Source organism: Plasmodium fragile (genome assembly GCF_000956335.1).
Source record: "Plasmodium fragile strain nilgiri unplaced genomic scaffold supercont1.14, whole genome shotgun sequence".
In the NCBI taxonomy this organism is placed as follows: Eukaryota; Apicomplexa; class Aconoidasida; order Haemosporida; family Plasmodiidae; genus Plasmodium; species Plasmodium fragile.
In genome coordinates, this window is record NW_012192594.1 from 339,295 (window position 1) to 359,064 (window position 19,770).

The window sequence follows — 19,770 nt, forward strand, 5'->3', positions numbered from 1 at the left end:
CTCACAGGAGCACTAATATCACCATCGACTTTTTATTTCCTAGGAAGCTGGTGAAAAGTAGTACGCAATGCAGTAACCACAGCTGGTAATGTGTATAAATTTTACATTCAAAAAAAAAAAAAACAAAACAAAAAAGGAAGTGCAATTGGGGGGGAATTCCTTTTCATTGCCTAATCTTCCTACTTTACCTATTTTCCACCAAGACATGCATTTTTTTTTTTTCCAACCAATTCAGTACTTATACTTGGTTGAGTAATCCTTCGGTGATATAACCAACCCTCTTCCTTTTCTTGCACCTCTAAAGATTGTTTCAACGATGTCAATGAACTCTTGTTTATTATTCATGGGCCAGTTAATTTTGTTGTTGTTCCCAGTGCCTAAATCTATCATCATATGTTTGTTGCGATAAAAAAACATTACGGAAACTGGGTCATACAACTCGTACATGGTGTTAAATTCTGGTACCTCAGTTATATCTACTAAATATATTACACAGAAATTTTTTATATCTTCAGCAACCTTGTAAAGTAATTCATCCATTTTCATGCAGTCGGGATCGTAATCATGGCCGAAGCGAATGCAAACGAGCCTTTCTTCCTCATTTATTATCGCCTGGTCAACGGCCCAGCCGCTGTTTAAGTGCTGCAGCATGAACGACATTTTGGCGGCGGAGAAGTAGGGTACAACACGGCTGGAAAGCAGTTCGAGGTAATTTCGAACGAAGGGGTAAGAACTTTCCACAGCGTTGCTTTCTATGTTGCTAAAAACAATGACTAAACAGTTACCAAACGCTTGCTAAAAGGCTGCAAAAAAAATGGCCGAAAAATGGCCGCAATAAAAATAACAGTTTGCAATAACGATATTACTCCAAATGGTGCTTAAATGTTCACACTGCACACTGTTGTTGATGCAGAGAAAACGAAAACGTCAATACAAAACCGTACATTTGCCCTTTTCTCCAGCATCAGAAAATGCCCCCAAAGTAGCATTCACGTTTGTTGCCCCTTCGTGATTGTCAACTGGGAATGAACAGCCATTTTGTAAAAGCGACGTTTTACCTGAACAAGGGCCCCAAAAAAAAAAAAAAAAAAAAAAATAGTAAACAAATGAACAAACAAATAGCTTTTTAAAGTAGCCACATTAATCCAAAATAAATATAAAGTTGGTTAAAAAAAAAAAAAACGGAAAAAATCTACACATGTATTTGTACGTATAGAGCTCTATCGCAAAAGCACCACATGGCGACAACTTATGTGTAAGTTTTTTTTCTTAACACTTTTTAAATATCCTTCGCCCCCCTTCCGACAATCGTGTGTGTATATGTTCCACATTGCACATTTTTTCCCACTACTGATTTTTGTTTACTATGTCATATTGCCTAAGCGTGTTTTCACAAAAAGAAGTCAAACTGGGATGAACAAAGAGTTCGCCGAAACTGACACACGGAACAATGAAATGGTCCCCATGTTGTGTGTGTAACAGCTGGGGTAAGTTCTTTTTAAAAATGCATTAATTTATGGGTTGAAAAGAAAGGAACTTCATAGAATTAGGACGAACATTACCTCATTGTGTGACCAATTGGGGAGAATCAAACGAATGGGCAGGGAAGAGGTTTTACCGACCAAGCAAGGAGCCCAAATTTAACAGCCAAACAACCATTTTTAATATATAGGCAAAATTGGTTAACCCTCACCTGCACAGCTTTCACTTCAAACTGTCTTTTAAAAGTGAAAAAAAAAATGGAACATATAATTATGTCCTGCAAAGGCTCTTTTCACGAAATGCTTCTTAAATTGGGTTTTGCAAATGTAACGCTTCAATCGCGATTTTGCTGTGCATTTGTTTTTTTTTTTTTTAAATTAACATAAATTCTTATATGGCCAATTAAACAGTTCTACAATAAAAAAAAAAAAAAGTATAATTCCCAGTTTTTATTCCATTTGCAGCTTCTTTTTCCATTCGGTGGGAAACATTGTCCTCATGAACTTAAAAGTGTACCGTCCTCTCTCTCTCTCTTTTTTTTTTTTTTTTTTTTTTTTTTTAAGCTTGCGCGAAATTGAAGCGCATTGCATTAAGAAAACAACGTCATGAGCAATTTGTAATGGACCTTATTTCCTTCACGTGTTAGCAGTTTAATCGATGATGCTTTTGGAAACCCTGTTAAATGGAACCAGTTTACGTGACACACTGTTCAGCTTGCACATGTGTATATATGTTTACACATTTGCATGTTTACATATGTGCATGTGTATATTTACCCATCCACATGACAGATATACCTTAAGGTGTGTCCCGCGCTAGCTTAAAATTCATTCAAGGAAAATTTTCCCGCGCGACAGCAAAAAAAAAAAAAAAAAAAAAAAAGCTTGGCTAAAAGGGGGGACAAAATGTTACATAACATATTCACAAATGTGTACGAGTGTTTGGACTAAAAACAACTGTAACATTTTAACACCTTCTCATTTCCTTTAATGAAAAAAATGTCCTTGCAGAAGTGGAAACAAAAGGAAACTACGAATTCGCAACAAAACAGCCACTTCATGCGTACTTTTCGATCAAATTAATTATGTGTACAGCTGCCCGTGTAACCATTATTTGCGCCCACGTAAAATGTGTAGAACTGTGCAATGCAACGAATTAACATGCACGTGCAACTTTTTCGCGCCACTCCATTGTGTACTAAGCATTATTTTATTTTATTTTTGCCTTTTCGCTCGAAGTTGTCACTATATTCACGTAAACACGAGCATATCTGTGTGTACACACATGCGTATATGTGTGTAGTTGTATGTACATAGTAACCTGCGCTCAGAACATACTTCGGGGAAATCCCAGTGCAACACACTGAAGTAAAGGCAAGGAGACCACACATTTATATACGCACACCCCATGTTAACCATAATGGTTGGATTCCACCATCCATTTTTCCCCTCCTCCGTCGTGAGTTTATTTCGCACGTTCCTTTGTGAAAATGAATATAAAATGGTTACCAAATATATCTCTTCTTAATTATAAAAAAAAAAATGGAAAACAGAATTTTGTGAGGAGCCGCAAGAGGTTTCGTACCATAACATGGAAATACACCAAAACAATTGGTCCCTTTGCTTCGTTTATATATATATTTAACCAGAGCATAGGATCAGGTAGGACAAATTTGAGGGATGGTGAGCGGTTTGTCTGGTTTGGGTGGTGGCAGCTGGTGTAGGTCTCGCAACAAAAAAAAAAGGCATAAAAAAAAAGAAGGGAAAAACGGAAACAGGGGCAGAGTGAGCCAAATGATAAGCTTCCCTAAAAGCCACACCCCAAAGGGTCTCATAAAACCCGTGCTGCACAAAATCTGTACTCACGCGCAGTGTTGTCCCTTTTTTCACACACATATATTCGCAGGCCTATTTGACATTCCAAGCTTAATAAATGAAGTAGGATGGATCCCCGTGATTTTCGGAAACCTGTTCGTCTGTTCAGTGGCTGTTTTTTGCAGCCTCATGATATTAAGAGCCATGACGATGATACCAAAGAATAAGAATTTTGAGCAGAGAATAGAGTACAGTGCAGTTATAAAATATTTCATGTCCAATGAAAAATATAAATTTGTTTCCTTTCTCTATCACTTAGGAAATTTATGTAATAATATTTGTGGCATACTTGTCATATCAAAAATAGTAGACATCTTTATTATTAAATTATTTGGAAGTACAATTTTATTTCAAGTGTATCCTCAGATAAAGGTGTCTAAGTGCTCTCTGTCTCTTTTGGATTCCATGTACAATGGCTATTATTACTCCAGCACAGGCCACTACGAAACGGTGGTCATTGGTGGGGTTACCATAGGTTACATTATTAATGCAATTATATGTATACAGTTATCATCCAAAGGGTTGGAAGAAACTATAAATTATCAGTATGTTGTTTTTATGATTTTTATGACGTCATTTTTGTATCTTTCCGTTTCCTCCACTATATATTTGCTCTCCCAGAATTATATGGACCAAAATGGGTCACTGGGCAAAGTGGATGTATATAACAATTTAATATTAAATAGGGCTCATTTAGAAACTGATTTGATGAAATTTTATCGCAAGTATAAAGAAATAAATCATGTTCCGAAAAATCCCCAGTTGTGTAGAGTTGATCCATTTTTTGATCATTGCCCAGTTATGGACAAGTTGGCAAGAAATCCCTTTTCACTAAAAACTAGCGAAAATGAAAAGGTGGTTAGAAGGAATCATGATTTGAGAAACTTTCAGAAGGAGGTACAAAAGGGTTCACTACAGAGAAGAGGCAAAGTATTCACCTGCTCCTGTCTTTCCCTAAACCCTTTGTACCAAAAGAAGGCATACATTTTTCGCAATAGTATTTTTTACTTCACGGTGTCCAGTTGCTTATACAGATTAAATATCAAGAATGCTGCCTCGTTGCAACATTTTTATTCAGCATACAAAATTTATTACTCACCGAAGAACAGGAGTGGGAGAGTTGAAAGTCGAAAAAGGCATGAGTGGAGACATACCAAAAAGGGGGAGATGAAAAGGGAAGAACAGAAGAACAATCACATAGGGGACAAATTTAGCGGGGTAAATTACCCTAACAGGGGAGAACAAGTGCAGAAACAAAACAAAATGTTCTTTACAAATTTGTACTACATGATAAGCAGGATAGAAGGAATCAAAAGCTACTGTATGGGAAAAACCTTCGCCAATTTTATTGACTCTTACGGATTCGTGAGTAACATCCCATCGTGGGGAAATGAAATAACGGATGATGTAAATGTATCCAAGTCTATCTGGGTCACAGTCATTTTGAGCAGTATTTTCTACTTTATATTTGGCCTTATATTTTGTCTGAACAATTCGTTTCAGAAAATTAACACCTCAGTTTTGTACCTCTTTAACTTTGTCGCTGTAGCCCCTAAGGTCATCACCGGTTCTATATCCATGCGTTATGATTTAATGAATTTGGACATATGCTCTGATAACGCCGCTTTTTTTTTCGGATGCATTGCTCCTTTTTTATCTGCATGGATATTTTCGAATAGCAGGATTTTTTCAGATGCATTTAATTATACAAGCCTAATTTGTGGGCTATTTTGTAATTTTCTGTCTCCCGCATTTGCTTACATATCAGCATGTGAAAGAAACAAGTCCTTTTACAAAAACCCATTAAGAAAGTATACAATTGTGAACAGGAAAAAGACAGTCTTTTCCAGCAGTTCGGACATTCGAAAGGCTCTAGGCAATATAATCGATACGTTTGACGACAATGATGAAGCGCGCGAGGTAGAGGACAGCGATAATGAGATGGAGAAGGAGAAGGGGAATGATAATTATCAACTGCAATGTAAGGATGGAGAGCAGGAAGAGGAAGAGGAAGCGGCACTAGGGTACAGAAGATCCTTGTCCTTAAATCGGTATGCCAATGAGAGAGAATCAAAATGTTCTTCCATTAGCAGAAGCTCCTACTTCAAATTCGTAAACGGAGAGTGCTTACCGAAAAGCTACTCCCACAACAGCACTGGGCGTGACTCCCTATCAGAGAGAAACTCAAGTGATTTTAAATTATCAAATAATTATAACAGCAGTGCGGGGGTATATGAACAAGGAGACACAACCGAAGAGCAGCCACTTCTCATAAACAGGGATGAGCAGAATGGAGATGGCACCAATAACAGTGTTTGTTTGGGAAAAAAGGAGAAGAAAAAGAAGAAAAAAGGCGTGATGTTTTCAGACGAAATAGAGGAGTGCTCTTCACACGAATTTTTCAAGTCCAAAAGGGTTTACAGTTCTGGTGAAAATGGAGGGGAAACGGGGGACACTCTGGGTAGCGATCAATATACAAAAGGGAGCCACTCCAAACATAACGACATTTGTGCAGAAGGAACAGAGATGTCCTTTTTGAAGCAGCTCAGCCGAACAAACCAACATAACGACACATGGGGAAGGGAAAATAGCTCCTATGGAATTGTAGAAGATGTTAAGATGCAAAAAGTAAAAAAGGTAAAGAAAAAATTAATGTTTTCAGATGAGGTTCAATTGTGCAATGACGTAGACGAAACTTCAGAAATGAAAAGAAAAAATTCCAAAGGAGTAACATTTAAAGAAGAATCAAAGGAACAACTCGCTATGGAAGATGAAAAACATACGAAAAAGGAAAAATCGTTCTCGCCCAATGTGCAACTTTACAGTGAAGAAGTACACGCAAGGAAAAATAGCCAATTTAGTATAATGGTAAATGATGAAGCAGTGCGTGAAAAAAAAGGGGAACAAAGAGGAAACATGAATCCAACAAGTGACACTGAAAATGTGGTAGACAATAGGAACAGTGAGGGGCTCGAAAATTTTCCATTTGAGTACGAAAATGGAGAAGACACTGAGTCGGTGGAGCCGCAAAAGGGAGAGCCAGTTTTACCAAGCACTAACGAGAATGAACAACAAACTGGGCAAATCATAAAAAAGGCATCTGCAGATTTGCATCAACCTGTGGTGGAAAGCGTCAACAAACCATATTCAGCGCAAGTTTCCCCCCTATATGAAATAAGAATTATAAGTAACAATGCGTGCGTAGCGAGTGGCGGAGAAAAGGCAAAAGGGTGCTTAAATGACACTGTTGACCTTGTCGATCAAAACGGAACAGAAGGAAAACATTCAGAACATGTACGTACGCTCGGTGCAGAAAAAATAAAACTTAAAGAAAAGGAGAAGAAAGGAGGAAACGTTCTTTGTGTCCATTTCGAGGAACATGCACAGAAAGAAAATGCGACGTTGTCCGAAAATATAAACGCAACAATTAAGAACACTATAATACCGTATGCGCGAAATTTTAGCGACTCCGCAATAAATTACGATGCCATGAATGAAATGGAAAGAGAGGAAGTGAGAGAAAATGAGGTCATAAGAAAAAACAGGAGTTTCGAACAGCACGAACAAGTCTTTAAGCGTCAGAGGGAGAAACTAAAGTCCCACTACAAATACACCATATCGGATGCGCTAGAAAATTTTATTAAGAGCACTTCAAAAAGGTTCGAACAAGAGAACGAACTGGGAGCATCTAATGGGAATAACCTAGGGGTGGGTTCTACCAATGACAAGTGCTTTGTCGAAGACACGCTCGTTGAAGAAGCGGATGATACTCTTAATAAAGAAAACACATTTTTTTCTTTTGAAAAGGATGATGCTGTTACTATTCCGAATGTTGTTCTAGACAAAACCTGTGAAAGTAATAGTCACATTGACAAAGACTGGATTGGAAGCAAAAGGGTATCCTTGTTGGAGCCAATCCAACAGGTGCAAGTAAACGAAACAGGGAATTTCGAGCATAAAGCCATGGAAGGAAGGACGTATAGCATTCATTTGAGGAAAGAAAACTCAAAGGATGATGAAATTTTAAAGAATAATCTGAAAGATTTAAGTGGAGAACAGTATTTAAACAAGAACAGTTCGCAACTAGGGCAGTCGTTACACGTAAGCCAAATGAGAACAGATCACATTGGGGGAAACTCAAAAAGTTTTCATTTCGATGATGTGTTGGCTCCTGAAATTTCCAACAATCGTGAGGCTAACATGAACATGTGCAAAATAAATCTGCTAATAAATAACACCAGCTACAGAGATGAACGAGACGCTCTGCTTAAGCATTCCAAGTCGGATGCACTAGCGGGGGAGAAGCAGCATAACTTCAGTGCCCTTTCAACAGAACAAGGTGAAAATACTCATAGTGGACAGAATTCTCCATATTTGAGAGAGCACAAAGATGATCTGCTTTCCTTTTCATTTCTAAACAATTTTAACAAACAAAAGTGTGCATCATGTGAAATTATATCGCTACCTGAGCATGGTGCTATGCCGCAAAGAAAAATGAAAAGTTTATATCACCAGGATTCTGTGAACGAGATGGATAACTGCAATGAAGAGCTTCATAAGAAGAACACCCTTTTTGTTAGGCAAAGGAAAAAATTAAAATCTTCCTTTCATGCAAACGGGGATATGATAATAGGCAATCATAAAGAAGCAATACACAAAGAACAAATTAACGAATTTAGAAAACAAATAAGCAAAGAATCGTGTATATTCAATTATTACGATGATGAGAAATGCACAGATATAGCGCAAGGGGGGGAGGCGAGTCAAATGGATAAAGAGAAGGTAGATCAAGTGATGACTAAAAACCAAGTTGCTGAAAACAATGCAGAGTTAGAAATACCAATACTACATATAATGAAATCGTATGAAGAGGAAACAGCAAACCCAAACGTAGATGTGGCAGTGAAAGATTTAGTGAAATATAAATCCACAGCAGACCCAAGACGAAAAACGTGCTACAAATTTGAGGACATTTCGAAATTGATTAGTGGTATAGATCTGTGTGAATTCGAATCTGAACAAAATGAGATGGTAGATTTAAGGCAGCACAGCGTGGGAGCCAATAATGAGGCAATGCAGGGTGAAGATAGCGCAGATCATTTCTCACCGCCTGCGAATGACGCAAATTTGGAATGCAATAAATGTGTTAACTTTAACGAGGAGAAAGACCCATCTGCAGAAATCGAAAAACCAGATGTTGTAAAAAAACTCGAAAAAATATACTCCGCATTGTCAACTAAATTGCATTCGGAAAATCCAGAAATGTGCACAAATGAAGATCATGATCATACGGACTGTGTTGATTTTCGCTGTTTTAAAATTATAGACAATGTTAGCCCCGTCAAACATTATTACAATACTTTCCGTAGAAGTAAAATTTTAGATTCGAAAAAATATGATCATTTTTATTCAAACAACTTTGTGATAGATGATAAAACAAATATGGACCACCTCTGTTCCATTTTTTTATTTGGAAATCCTTTGGAAAGAAATGAAAAATATGCGGATGATAATAATAATAATAAAAGCGTAGATGCAGGTGACAAACAGAAAGACACGACTAGCGATGCTCAGAACGAAAAGTTGAACCAAGAAGACAGGTGCAATTCTACTGTTACTTTTGAGCACCAAAAAGAAAACACTATTTCTACTTCAGGTTTGCATGAAGAAAATGGTCTTCTTATTAAACGGTCCTTTTCTGGAAGTTTAGAAAGTCCCAGTGGAATACTCAAGGGATGTATATTTGAAAAAAGTGACCTAAGCGGCAGTGGCGTTCTTTCTCGAAGGAAACCCAACTTAAAATTTAGCCTCAATGAGGAAATTATAAACACGGAGGTATGAACAAAAAAAAAAAAAAAAAAAGGAAAAGCAAAATAAAACATGTAAAACTTAAAACTTAAGTGACACGAAACTGTGCATGTGTCACAGTGCTCATTTAACATATGCATATTCTAAGTGAGAAAATGTACGTACAGTCCCCTTTGCACATTTTAGATGACGTATTGTGTTATCATAATAGCCTTATGCATACGTCGGGCAAGTGGAGACTTCCCTTACTTTTACCCCTTATACATGCACACATATATATATGTATTATTTCCCCCCCCCCCTCTTTTGAAGGAGTTATATGACATATTTCGCAGCAACGACATCGTTGGAGACGTGAGGAAAAACTCTGACAAAATAGAAGTCATGAAAATTAGGATTCATGTGTACCCAGCCCTTCTCCAAAAATACCATGTAGAAACAACTTACTTGTTACTGGGATGTCTAACAGTTTTTTCGTTCGTCGGTATTATAACCGATTTTTTATTTGGTTAACTGTGAAATTGCGAATCATGCATTTTCGAAGTTTCTTTTTAAGCGCCCTTTAGCACATGTAAAAGATGTGCAAGATGTATAAGACTTATAACGTGCTTTATCTGACATTTTGAATTATTTTATTTTTTCCATGCAACATTCGCTGATTCTAAGAGTTGGCGTGCTTCGTGCAGCTACCAATGTTGTGTGTACCATATTTTACACCCATTGTTTTTTAGTTTTTATTTGCAAATATGTACACATGTCATTTAGGTGTGTGCGCGAGTTATTCACCTTTCTAGTGGGCAACTTGTCCCATCTCCGCGTATACTTTTTTTTATGGCAAAATGGTAAAAATTTTGAACAATTGTTTATGTTTAGTCATCCGCATGTCGTTTTTTATTTTTTTTTTTTTTGTCGTGTTATTTTATTATTTTATTTTTTTTTTTTGGTATAGAATTTCATGGCGTCGTGATTTCGTTTTTTCGTGCCACGCGTAAACATTTTCGCGTCCATAATTCGTGACGCCAAATAATTTTGAATTCAATGAAAACTAGTTTATTTGTCTTTTTTTTTTAACGTCTTAGTTTAATAAAAAAGGCAAAGAAAAAAATAGAAATAATTTTTTTTTTAAATACCTTCTCTGCATTTACAACGTCATTTAACTGTAGAATTCGATATAAAACAATAAGAAGTCAAATGTAACTTTTACAAAATTTCCTTTTTCCACCTAAGGTTTATTTTTTTCATTTCGCATTTAGGATGGGTGTACACCCAGTTTAAATTTTGTAATTTTACCGGTTAACAAACAGTCACTTTTGTGTGATGCATTTTTTTTTTTTTTTATATATATATATATACACATACACAATTCATTAAAAGTGAACTTTATCACAAATTCTACGCAAATGTGTATAAATAAATACGCTTATTTGCCAGTAAACAGGAAGAACGTTCCAATCTACACTTTTTGTTTTTTTTTAATTGCAATCTTTTTTCAATCCCTTTTAAAACATGTATTAAGTGCAAACGTTATGTCAGACAGACACTTATTGCAACACCTTGAACATTTTTCTTATTTTATGCGCATTTTCCGTGAATTGCTTGCTGAGTAAGCGTGAAATAGTTTTAAAAGTTTTTTTGTTTATAACGAACGCTGACCACGGTATAAAATGAACGTATTGTACAAAATTATAAAACACAAAATATCTTTTTTGTTTTTTCTTCATTTTTTTCATAAAATCATTTACTCCTTTGTCATAAAATTTATTTAATATATACACATATTGTCCTCTTTTAAAAAAAAAAAAAAAAATACAAAAGAAATTAAACTTCTGTATATTGTTTAACCAAAGGAATTTATCACATATAGGATAAATTATTTAAAGCTATTGTGTCTATTTAACAATTAACTAAGAATTTCATTTTTAATTACAATACGTCAAGGTCATGTGTAATTTTTTTTTTTGTTTTAAATGCTAAAGAGAAGAATACATAAAGCTAAATTGTATAATCTTTAAAAATGGGCTCAAAAGACAAAGATAGTTTGAAATTAAAATATAAAATATTAAGCACATCATCCAATGATAAAGACCATGATGTTACGAATCTACTAAAAAACACAGATGGGGAAATTTATAAACCATGGCTAAGCGAAAAGAACTGTATATACCCCCAAGAAATTATTTTACAAATCAAACCGTCCAAAATAAAATATTTAGAATTTTTGTCTCATGAATATACCATTAGCAAGAAAATTGAAATTTTTGTATCAAACGATAATAAGGATTACTTGAAAGCTGGCTTCTTCAGATTTAATGACAACACTTCAACAAGCTATTGTGCTAGAGAACTGAAATATGTATATTTACCATGCACCATAAAATGTACGTTTATCAAATTAAAACTTTATAATCCATATAGTAACTATTTAAACACTCATGCACAAGTTGGACTGTACTACATCAATATAATTCCTGAAGAAATACCATTGAAAATTATGTCTGAAATAACACCTGCATTTCTTAAGCTAACATCTTTAGCGTATAACAAAAATGAAGATTATAATGATAACATGGTAAATATTAAAAAAGCACTGTTAAGAACAAAAGGGGGAAATGTACACAGGTCCAACATCACCGATAATAATGTGGTAGACAAATTTTCAGATGGAGAAACTCACCGGGGCAGTTTCAAAAGGTCTTATTCTAAAGGTGATAAAAATAAAATCAATTGTTTATATGAGAAATTAGAGAATAAAATAAAGTGCTTAGAAAAATTAAAAGGAGAATGTGTGGCAAAAGAAGAGTACAACGTGGCAAGTGAACTTAAAAAAATTGTAAATCTTTTTGTTTTTTTAAAAAATGTAATCACGTTTTTAAAAGAAAAAAAAAAGAACTACGTTAAAGAAGAAAATTATGGGAAAGCTAAAAGGCTAAAGGAGAAAGAAGTAAAGATAAAAATTATAATAAAAAATATAGAAGAATTAGAAATTGTACATGACTGTTCCAGAAAATGGTATTGTGAATGGCTATCTCTCTACTACAAAGAACTCGAATTTTATGAAAAAGAGATAAATAAAATTATGTCTAGTGAAAATATAAAAATTATAAAAAAAAAATCCGGTCTTCTTGATCAGTGCAATGCTAAAAATTATAACGGTCTAGATTTAAACAATGTTCTTCTATTCATCTGTAGTGATGACGAAAAGAGAAGGGAATTGGGCTTTGACTTATCCTACAAACCATTCGAAGATCATGGTAAAAGAAATAAAAATTTGTGGCATAATAATATAGAACCCTTGTGCTTAATTATTAAAAGAGGAATATCAGATCCATGTTACAACATATTTATAAAAAGTGTTGTCACTTTGGAAAAAATGCTAATTTTGTTCCAAGATTATTTTGTTAAAGTAGACAACATAGATGCTGATAAGTCTAATAGCAAAAGTGCAAAGTACATAAAATGCATAATTTCAGCACTTTTGAAACGTCTAGATGATTCTAACCTTGACGTTGTAGATATTTGTATAAAAACAATAATGATGATGCTACATAACAATTTCATTTCTTTCAAAAGTGTGTTTTCAACCATATTATCAATGTTGTTTTACCTATTCTCTGGAGACACGACGTCCCAAACAAATGAAAAAATAATTGTTAGCTTAATGAGTTTTTACTACTGCTTGATAAATAAATATTATGCATCTGTGAAAAATGATATTAATTTGAAGAAAGTTCTAGAAATTATATCCATGTTTCTGGAAGTAGATGTTGAACCCATTAAACAAACATCCTTGGACTTTTTTGTAAATATATACAACAGGGTGGAAAATAAAAATGAACTGTTTGAAGAATTTTTATTAAACGTTTCATTTGATACCAAAAATCTTATAATAAATCGCGTAAATCAAGAAGAAAAGGAAAAAATGAAAATGTCAATGAAGGGCAATAATGAAAAAAAGGAAATTGAAAGTGAGACACCCGAAAAAAGTTGTATGTTTGTAAATAATGATGAATTATTAAATAAGAATTACATAAATAATACATATCTGAAAACGCAAGACATTACTGCATATGAAAACAATATCAAAAGGGTTCATGAGACCGGTGACATTAGAGACAATGTTATGGACAGTAACAAAAGAGAATATTACTCTACTTTAGTAAAAAATACTAATGACAATAAACAAACAGACAGACGTTCAAAATTAACAACAGTGGAGAATAGCGATTTAAAAAAGGAAACATGCCCTAGTGAAATTAAAGAGCTTGAGGAGAAAATTGAGGATAAGCAAAAAGAAGAAAGTGAAAAACCGCAATATATTGATTCAATCCAGGGCAAAGAAACCAAAACGGATTTCATACCTTTAAGCGGTTTACATAAAAAGTATAGTATTGGTGAACACACAAAACACGAAAGCATTTCAAAAGGGGAACAAAATAATTTTGTAAAAAAGGAAAAAGTAATGGATGAAGGAGAATATGTCGAAGATTCGACAAAGACTGACGAGAACAGTGAAGCTTATGTTCCCGCTTTCACATGTAAATATTGCTTTAAGACAGATGAATCTTTCACAGAAATAGGTTTAGAAAAGCATTGGATTAAAAAATGTCCTATGCTGTGTACCTGTCCAAATTGTTTTCTAATCGTTGAATTAGTTGTCATTCATGATCACTTTTTATCCGAGTGTTCACATAGTTATATGTATGAAACGTGTGAATACTGCAATAAAATTGTAAAGAAGAATTTATTAGATTCTCATGTAATGAATGAATGTAGTGCTAAAAAAACTGAATTTCTTTCTTGTTATTATTGTTCACTTTGCATTGAATCTTTTGAAATAGATACATGGAGATCTCATTTTCTATCATGTTCTAAAAATCCTAGACTGAAGTTATAGGTCATTTTTTTTTTTTCTCACATTAGTTGTATTCAATGAATTTTATTAATAATAAAAGTTTTGTCTTATTTTTTATTTTTTTTTCTTTCAATTAATGTACTTCATTCACCATTGACTGCTGTTTATGCGTTTAAAACATTGGAGTAATAATGCATGTAGACCTGACTCTTCCTATTGTTACAATATCACGATAAAATTATTTTTATTAACATTGTCTTAAAGGTACAGTATTCATTTTTATTTCGATAAAAACTGTGTTTATATATTAACAATTAAACAATTTAAAAAATCGAATGATACACCATATGTGTTGTCTCCAATTCAGAAGGTTATGGATAACAAATACAAGTTCTTTCAAATGAATAATAACAGATTCTTATTTTTATGAGCATACATCTACTACATGAAATATACGAATAAAACATAAAGGTTTTCTTTAAAATTGTACTGAACAAGTGAAAGTGAACTATTGCACATACTGTTCCTTTTCGAAAACGCAAGCAAATTGTTGCATACTTTTGTGTTTTCATGTAAGCGCGAATTTGTGACAAAATTTCTGTGAAAATCATTCATTAAAGTTATAGAATGCTCACTAAATACAGGAAACTTTAATACGTGATGGTAAGATATATTTTTAAGTTTTGAAGTAAAAATCCATGTTATACAAAGTTCATTTTATATAACAGGAGCAAACAAAAATGTAAAGTATTAGGGCTCCACGTTAGCAGTAAAATTACTTTATATATATATAAAGCATTGACAAACACTGGTGTAATTCATAAAAAATGTTCTGTTTTTAAAAAATGAATTAGTGCATTTGGAGCATTTTTTGATACGCTTAAACTTAAACATTGTGTACAGTCTGCAGTTGTACATTGTCTTATTCCCTTTTTTGTGTCTTTAACTACGGTATATATGTGAAGAATAAATTAATAGAAATTATAAAGAAAGAACTACACGCAAAGTTTCCACTGGTTGAATGTTTTTGAAAATTAGTCCATGAAGCGTTAACACGTGCTTAAGGGTAAATGATATATTTGTTATATGCAAAATATCGCTCTTATGTGTAGGTGCTTTATGTTTCTTTTCAAAATTCACCTTTTCCTCAATAATAATTTTGTCTTAAAGGAAATATATTAAAAGAGAATTCACTTGAAATAGAGGAATACCCAGGTTCTAATTTATTATTTAAAAGGTTGCCGAAAAAGGCTTAAATTCGCTGTATTGCACAATTATATGGCGTCGTGTTATACAATCTATATGAAATATGCTTTTGAGCACTACTTTTTTGTGCTATTCTTTAAAAAAAAGAACTATAGGAAATTTCATCAAAGTGACTCTTACAGAAAGTACACGACATTTTTATTTTTAATTCATTTAGTTAACTGTTATATGAAAACACTGCAAAGGTTTTTCCCACTAACACTAACGTTAGTATTAAAATGCCCATAACTAATATACTTAAATTCAATATAACTTATAGCGTAATTATCACAAGGACCTCCAAACTACATATAATGCATATATAGAGCATTTGTAAAGAAAAAAGTTTGTGGAAGAATGTCTTAATCAATAAAGTGTTTTCATCGTATAATCATATAGTATACTACAAAGCAACAGCTTTAACATTATTGCACAAATCAAAGTACTCGTATCACATTGTGTATAATTACCAATAGATTAACATAAATAAATAACACTGACAATATGCACACATCAAAACAACCATAGATGTGATAAAGAAGATCTTTTCTTTTACAAACAATCATGTCATTCATCGTTTAAGAAAAAAAAATGAGCATAAAAGGAAGCTTTACTAAATTTACTATTTAACTATAAGACATAAAATCATATGATTAAAGGTAAAGAATTAGACAACAAAAATATTAATGGAATAGCACTACAAAGAAAGGGCACTTTATTTATATAAAAGTATAATTTCCATATCAAATAAAGAATATCATCAATATATAGTCACACACCTCATGAATATCACAAATATGCTTAATAGGAAATTACAATTAAAAATATGATATTGATTATTTTATAGAACAAGAAATGTGTTATAATATTTAGTAAAACATACTGACTATTAAAAAAATATAATAAAATAAATAAATGCTTCTATTAATCATTTAAAAAAAAAAAGATAATTAATTTAAAAAACATATAATAAAAATTAACAAAAATGACTAATTAATATAAAAGATATAATAATTTAAATTAATTAAATAAAACAATTAAGATAAATTATAATTAATTAAAAAATATAATAATAAATTAACATTTATTATTAAATATATAAAATGTTATATTTATAATATAATTATATTAATTAATTTTATAAAATAAATAATTTAATTACAATAAAACAAATAATTAAATTAATTACTAAAACATACTTTTTTATACTTACAACATATAATAACTAAATTTATTATACAAAGTAATAATATTAAATTTTAAATAAATAAAAATATAATAATTTTTATGACACAAATATTAATTATATTAATAAAAAATAAAATAAATAAAATATAATAAATGTAACCATTTAATTAGGGAAAATATTGAATAATAATTTAATATAAATAAAAAAATGAAGTAAAAAAAATATATAAAAAGAATTAATATTACAATAAGTTAAAAATAAATACTAAGAACTAAAATAAATTAATGTATAATATTTTAATTTAATAATTTATTTAATTCCTAAATCTATTTATAAAATATATATAATATAAAAATTGTAATTTAATTAAATTATTTAAATAGAATTTCTTTAAATTATAAAATGAATAAATATATAATAATTTAATTAATTTAGTTGAATAAAGTTAATATAGCAATTATGTGAATAATACAATATGAATATGTTTTAATTTATTATATAGTTATACAAAAAAAAAAAAAAATAAATAAATAAAAAATAATAAATTAACTATTAACTAATATTAATAAAAAAAAAAAAAAATTATTTATTATTATATATTTAAATAAAAAATAATTAATTTAATAATATAATAATATAAGCTTTAAAATGATTTATTAGTATACATTAATTATTATATTAAAATAAATTAATAAATATATTATATTTAATTGTATACTAAAATAAATTAATAATTAAATTCATATATTAATTTATATATATTAAAAATAATTATAAATTATTTTAATTAGGTAAGAATATAATATATATTATTTTATAATATATGTAAACTAATAAATTAATAATAAGAATTAATTCCGAAAATAGACATTTTAATTATATTATTTATGATTTTATTTAATAATTAATTAAAACTTAATATAATTTAATTATTATGATTAAATATATACTTTAAAATAAAATAATATAACATTTTAATTAATTATTTAATAAATAAAACAATAGATATATAAATAATACAACATATTTACTAATATAATAATTTGATTTTAATATAATATCCATTATTAATATCATATTATAAATTAATTAAAATATTAAAAAAAATATATATAATAATAATGAATAAATAAAAATGAAATTATAAAATTAAATTATTAAATTATTTTAAAATAACAATATATTTAAATTTAATATATATAATAAATAAATTAATATATTAAATATTTATTTAAATAATAATTTTGTTTATTATATATGTATATGTATATATATAGTTTAATTAATTATATTATATAATTTTAATGTTATTTATATAATTAATATAATTATTTTATTATTTAATCAATACACATTTTTTTAATTCATTAATTATTTATTTATTTTAAAATAATATCATTAATTAAATTATTTGTTTAAATTAATTATTATTTTTTTTACGAAATATAAATATATATATTTATTTTTTATTTTATTTATTTATAATTAATTAATTTATATTATTATTTATTTTTATTATTATTGTTATTAATAATTAATAATAAAAATAATTTAACATAATTTATTTTATTATTATTTAATTAAATAAAATTACAATTTTAATATATTTATTTATTAATTATTTTATTTTATTATAATAAATTAATTAATTTATTTACTTATTATAATTTTATTTAATAAAAAAGACAAGTTTACATATTATAACAAGCTTTTCCTTATTATAAAATAAGTAAATTCAGCTTTCGAACAGTTAATATATTAGCATTTTTAATACAATAAATTATTTAATTATTTGTATTAAATTTGAAATTAATACATACACATTTAATAATATTATATTAGTTCTAAACATGTTCGAAGGACATGATTATGCAATTTGTTATGTATCAAAAATAAAATTATTGCCGTAATATAAAGGGTTTAACGAATTATGATACACACCATTCCCTGTAACACAAAGCTTCATATATATATGAATACTATGCTAAATTAGTTCATATTTTGTAAAATGAAGCATAAGATGAAATATTTACAATGAACCGTTTTTTTATGTGAAAAATAATATATCATATTATTGTATCTAATTTGATCTTGCAGAATTATAAAATATTCTTCAATTCAATATGACAAGAATAATCTTTAGAGAATGTTTTCTAACATAACAATGCACTTATTTCACGAACCTAATTACGTTTAAAGAAAAATTTCTAATAAAAACTTGAAACATTTTAGAAAAAGAGCGAAACCATGGCAGAATGTGTCGTCTTGTAGTGTTCTATCGTTTATAATATTTCTTATGAATGCATACACTTCATTTCATTTTAATATACTATATAATCATTTTTAAGAATTAGTATGAGACCTTTAGTTAGCAATTTTTTACAATTGAACACTTGTATACACTTTTACACTTAATTCTTATATTAAATGCTTCTGTATAATTCTTAATAAAAAATTATTTTCAAAAATGCATTTATAAGGTTGTCATGTGCTTGGGGAAGGTATTAACAAATTTAAATATGTATATTCCGTGTTTTGTCACCTACACCTAAGAAACTTTCAAGGGTCATGTTAACACTAATGAACGAATTAATATTCGTTTTATATTTTTTAGGTTTGTACGTTTTATCTTTAAAAATGAATACATATTTATGTGTATTTGATAAATAATTGTCATCTCATTTTTTTTATGACTACTTAGACATGCATTCGACAAAATTTCTGTATGTGAATGATTTACTTACAATATTTTGAAAACTTAAACCAATTTCCCCTTGGTTGTTATTGTGTGTTTACTTTAAATGGTTAAAAATTACTTACCCATTAATTACTGTGTTTATCATAAAACATTAATATAATAATAAAGAGACGAACAAAAATGGCATATATTTGTGGTTATTACTCTGGTTAAATGAACCATAGAAAATGTTAAAAAATGACCAGTCACTTATTGCAATGCCATTCCATTATGACATAAATGTTCCCCTTAAATGAATTAATAAATATATATACAGTGAACAAAAACTGTTTAACAAAATAACACTGTTATCTGCTTTCACGAAAAAGTTTATGATGGATGGACTAAAGTTGATAGAACTAAGAGAATTAACAATTTAAAGGCTAAAGAAAGGACAAGACAATAGAAATATATGTAAATTACAAATGCATTTTTATGTTTGTTAATCTTAAGAGCGCTTATTTGTAATAGTGTGATAATTGCACAGAACAGCTGTTAGTACTATGAGTAAAAGTTGTAACGGAATTGTAAACATTGACGCCTTTGTGATGATGGTTTTAGATAAAGAAGAGAACACTGCACG

At 30.1% G+C, this 19,770-nt stretch overlaps 4 protein-coding genes across 4 annotated transcripts; 2 read left to right on the plus strand and 2 right to left on the minus strand.

The window, feature by feature from the left end:
• Nucleotides 1-231: 231 nt before the first annotated feature.
• On the minus strand, nt 232-660 carry AK88_01631 (thioredoxin-like protein 4A; the record flags this gene model as incomplete). The annotated part of the gene is made up of 1 exon (XM_012479266.1): nt 232-660. The coding sequence occupies one exon, from the start codon at nt 658-660 to the stop codon at nt 232-234; it is 429 nt and encodes a 142-aa protein (XP_012334689.1).
• Nucleotides 661-2,971: 2,311 nt separating this feature from the next.
• AK88_01632 (uncharacterized protein) lies at nt 2,972-9,677 on the plus strand (the record flags this gene model as incomplete). The annotated part of the gene is made up of 3 exons (XM_012479267.1): nt 2,972-3,143; nt 3,388-9,191; nt 9,477-9,677. The coding sequence occupies 3 exons, from the start codon at nt 2,972-2,974 to the stop codon at nt 9,675-9,677; spliced, it is 6,177 nt and encodes a 2,058-aa protein (XP_012334690.1).
• Nucleotides 9,678-11,178: 1,501 nt separating this feature from the next.
• On the plus strand, nt 11,179-14,058 carry AK88_01633 (uncharacterized protein; the record flags this gene model as incomplete). Its single annotated transcript, XM_012479268.1, has 1 exon — nt 11,179-14,058. One exon carries the CDS (start codon nt 11,179-11,181, stop codon nt 14,056-14,058), a length of 2,880 nt encoding a protein of 959 aa, XP_012334691.1.
• A 399-nt stretch (nt 14,059-14,457) lies between these two features.
• Nucleotides 14,458-15,836, minus strand: AK88_01634 (uncharacterized protein; the record flags this gene model as incomplete). The annotated part of the gene is made up of 5 exons (XM_012479269.1): nt 14,458-14,650; nt 14,796-14,848; nt 15,031-15,179; nt 15,479-15,566; nt 15,732-15,836. 5 exons carry the CDS (start codon nt 15,834-15,836, stop codon nt 14,458-14,460), a joined length of 588 nt encoding a protein of 195 aa, XP_012334692.1.
• Between the last annotated feature and the right edge of the window lie 3,934 nt (nt 15,837-19,770).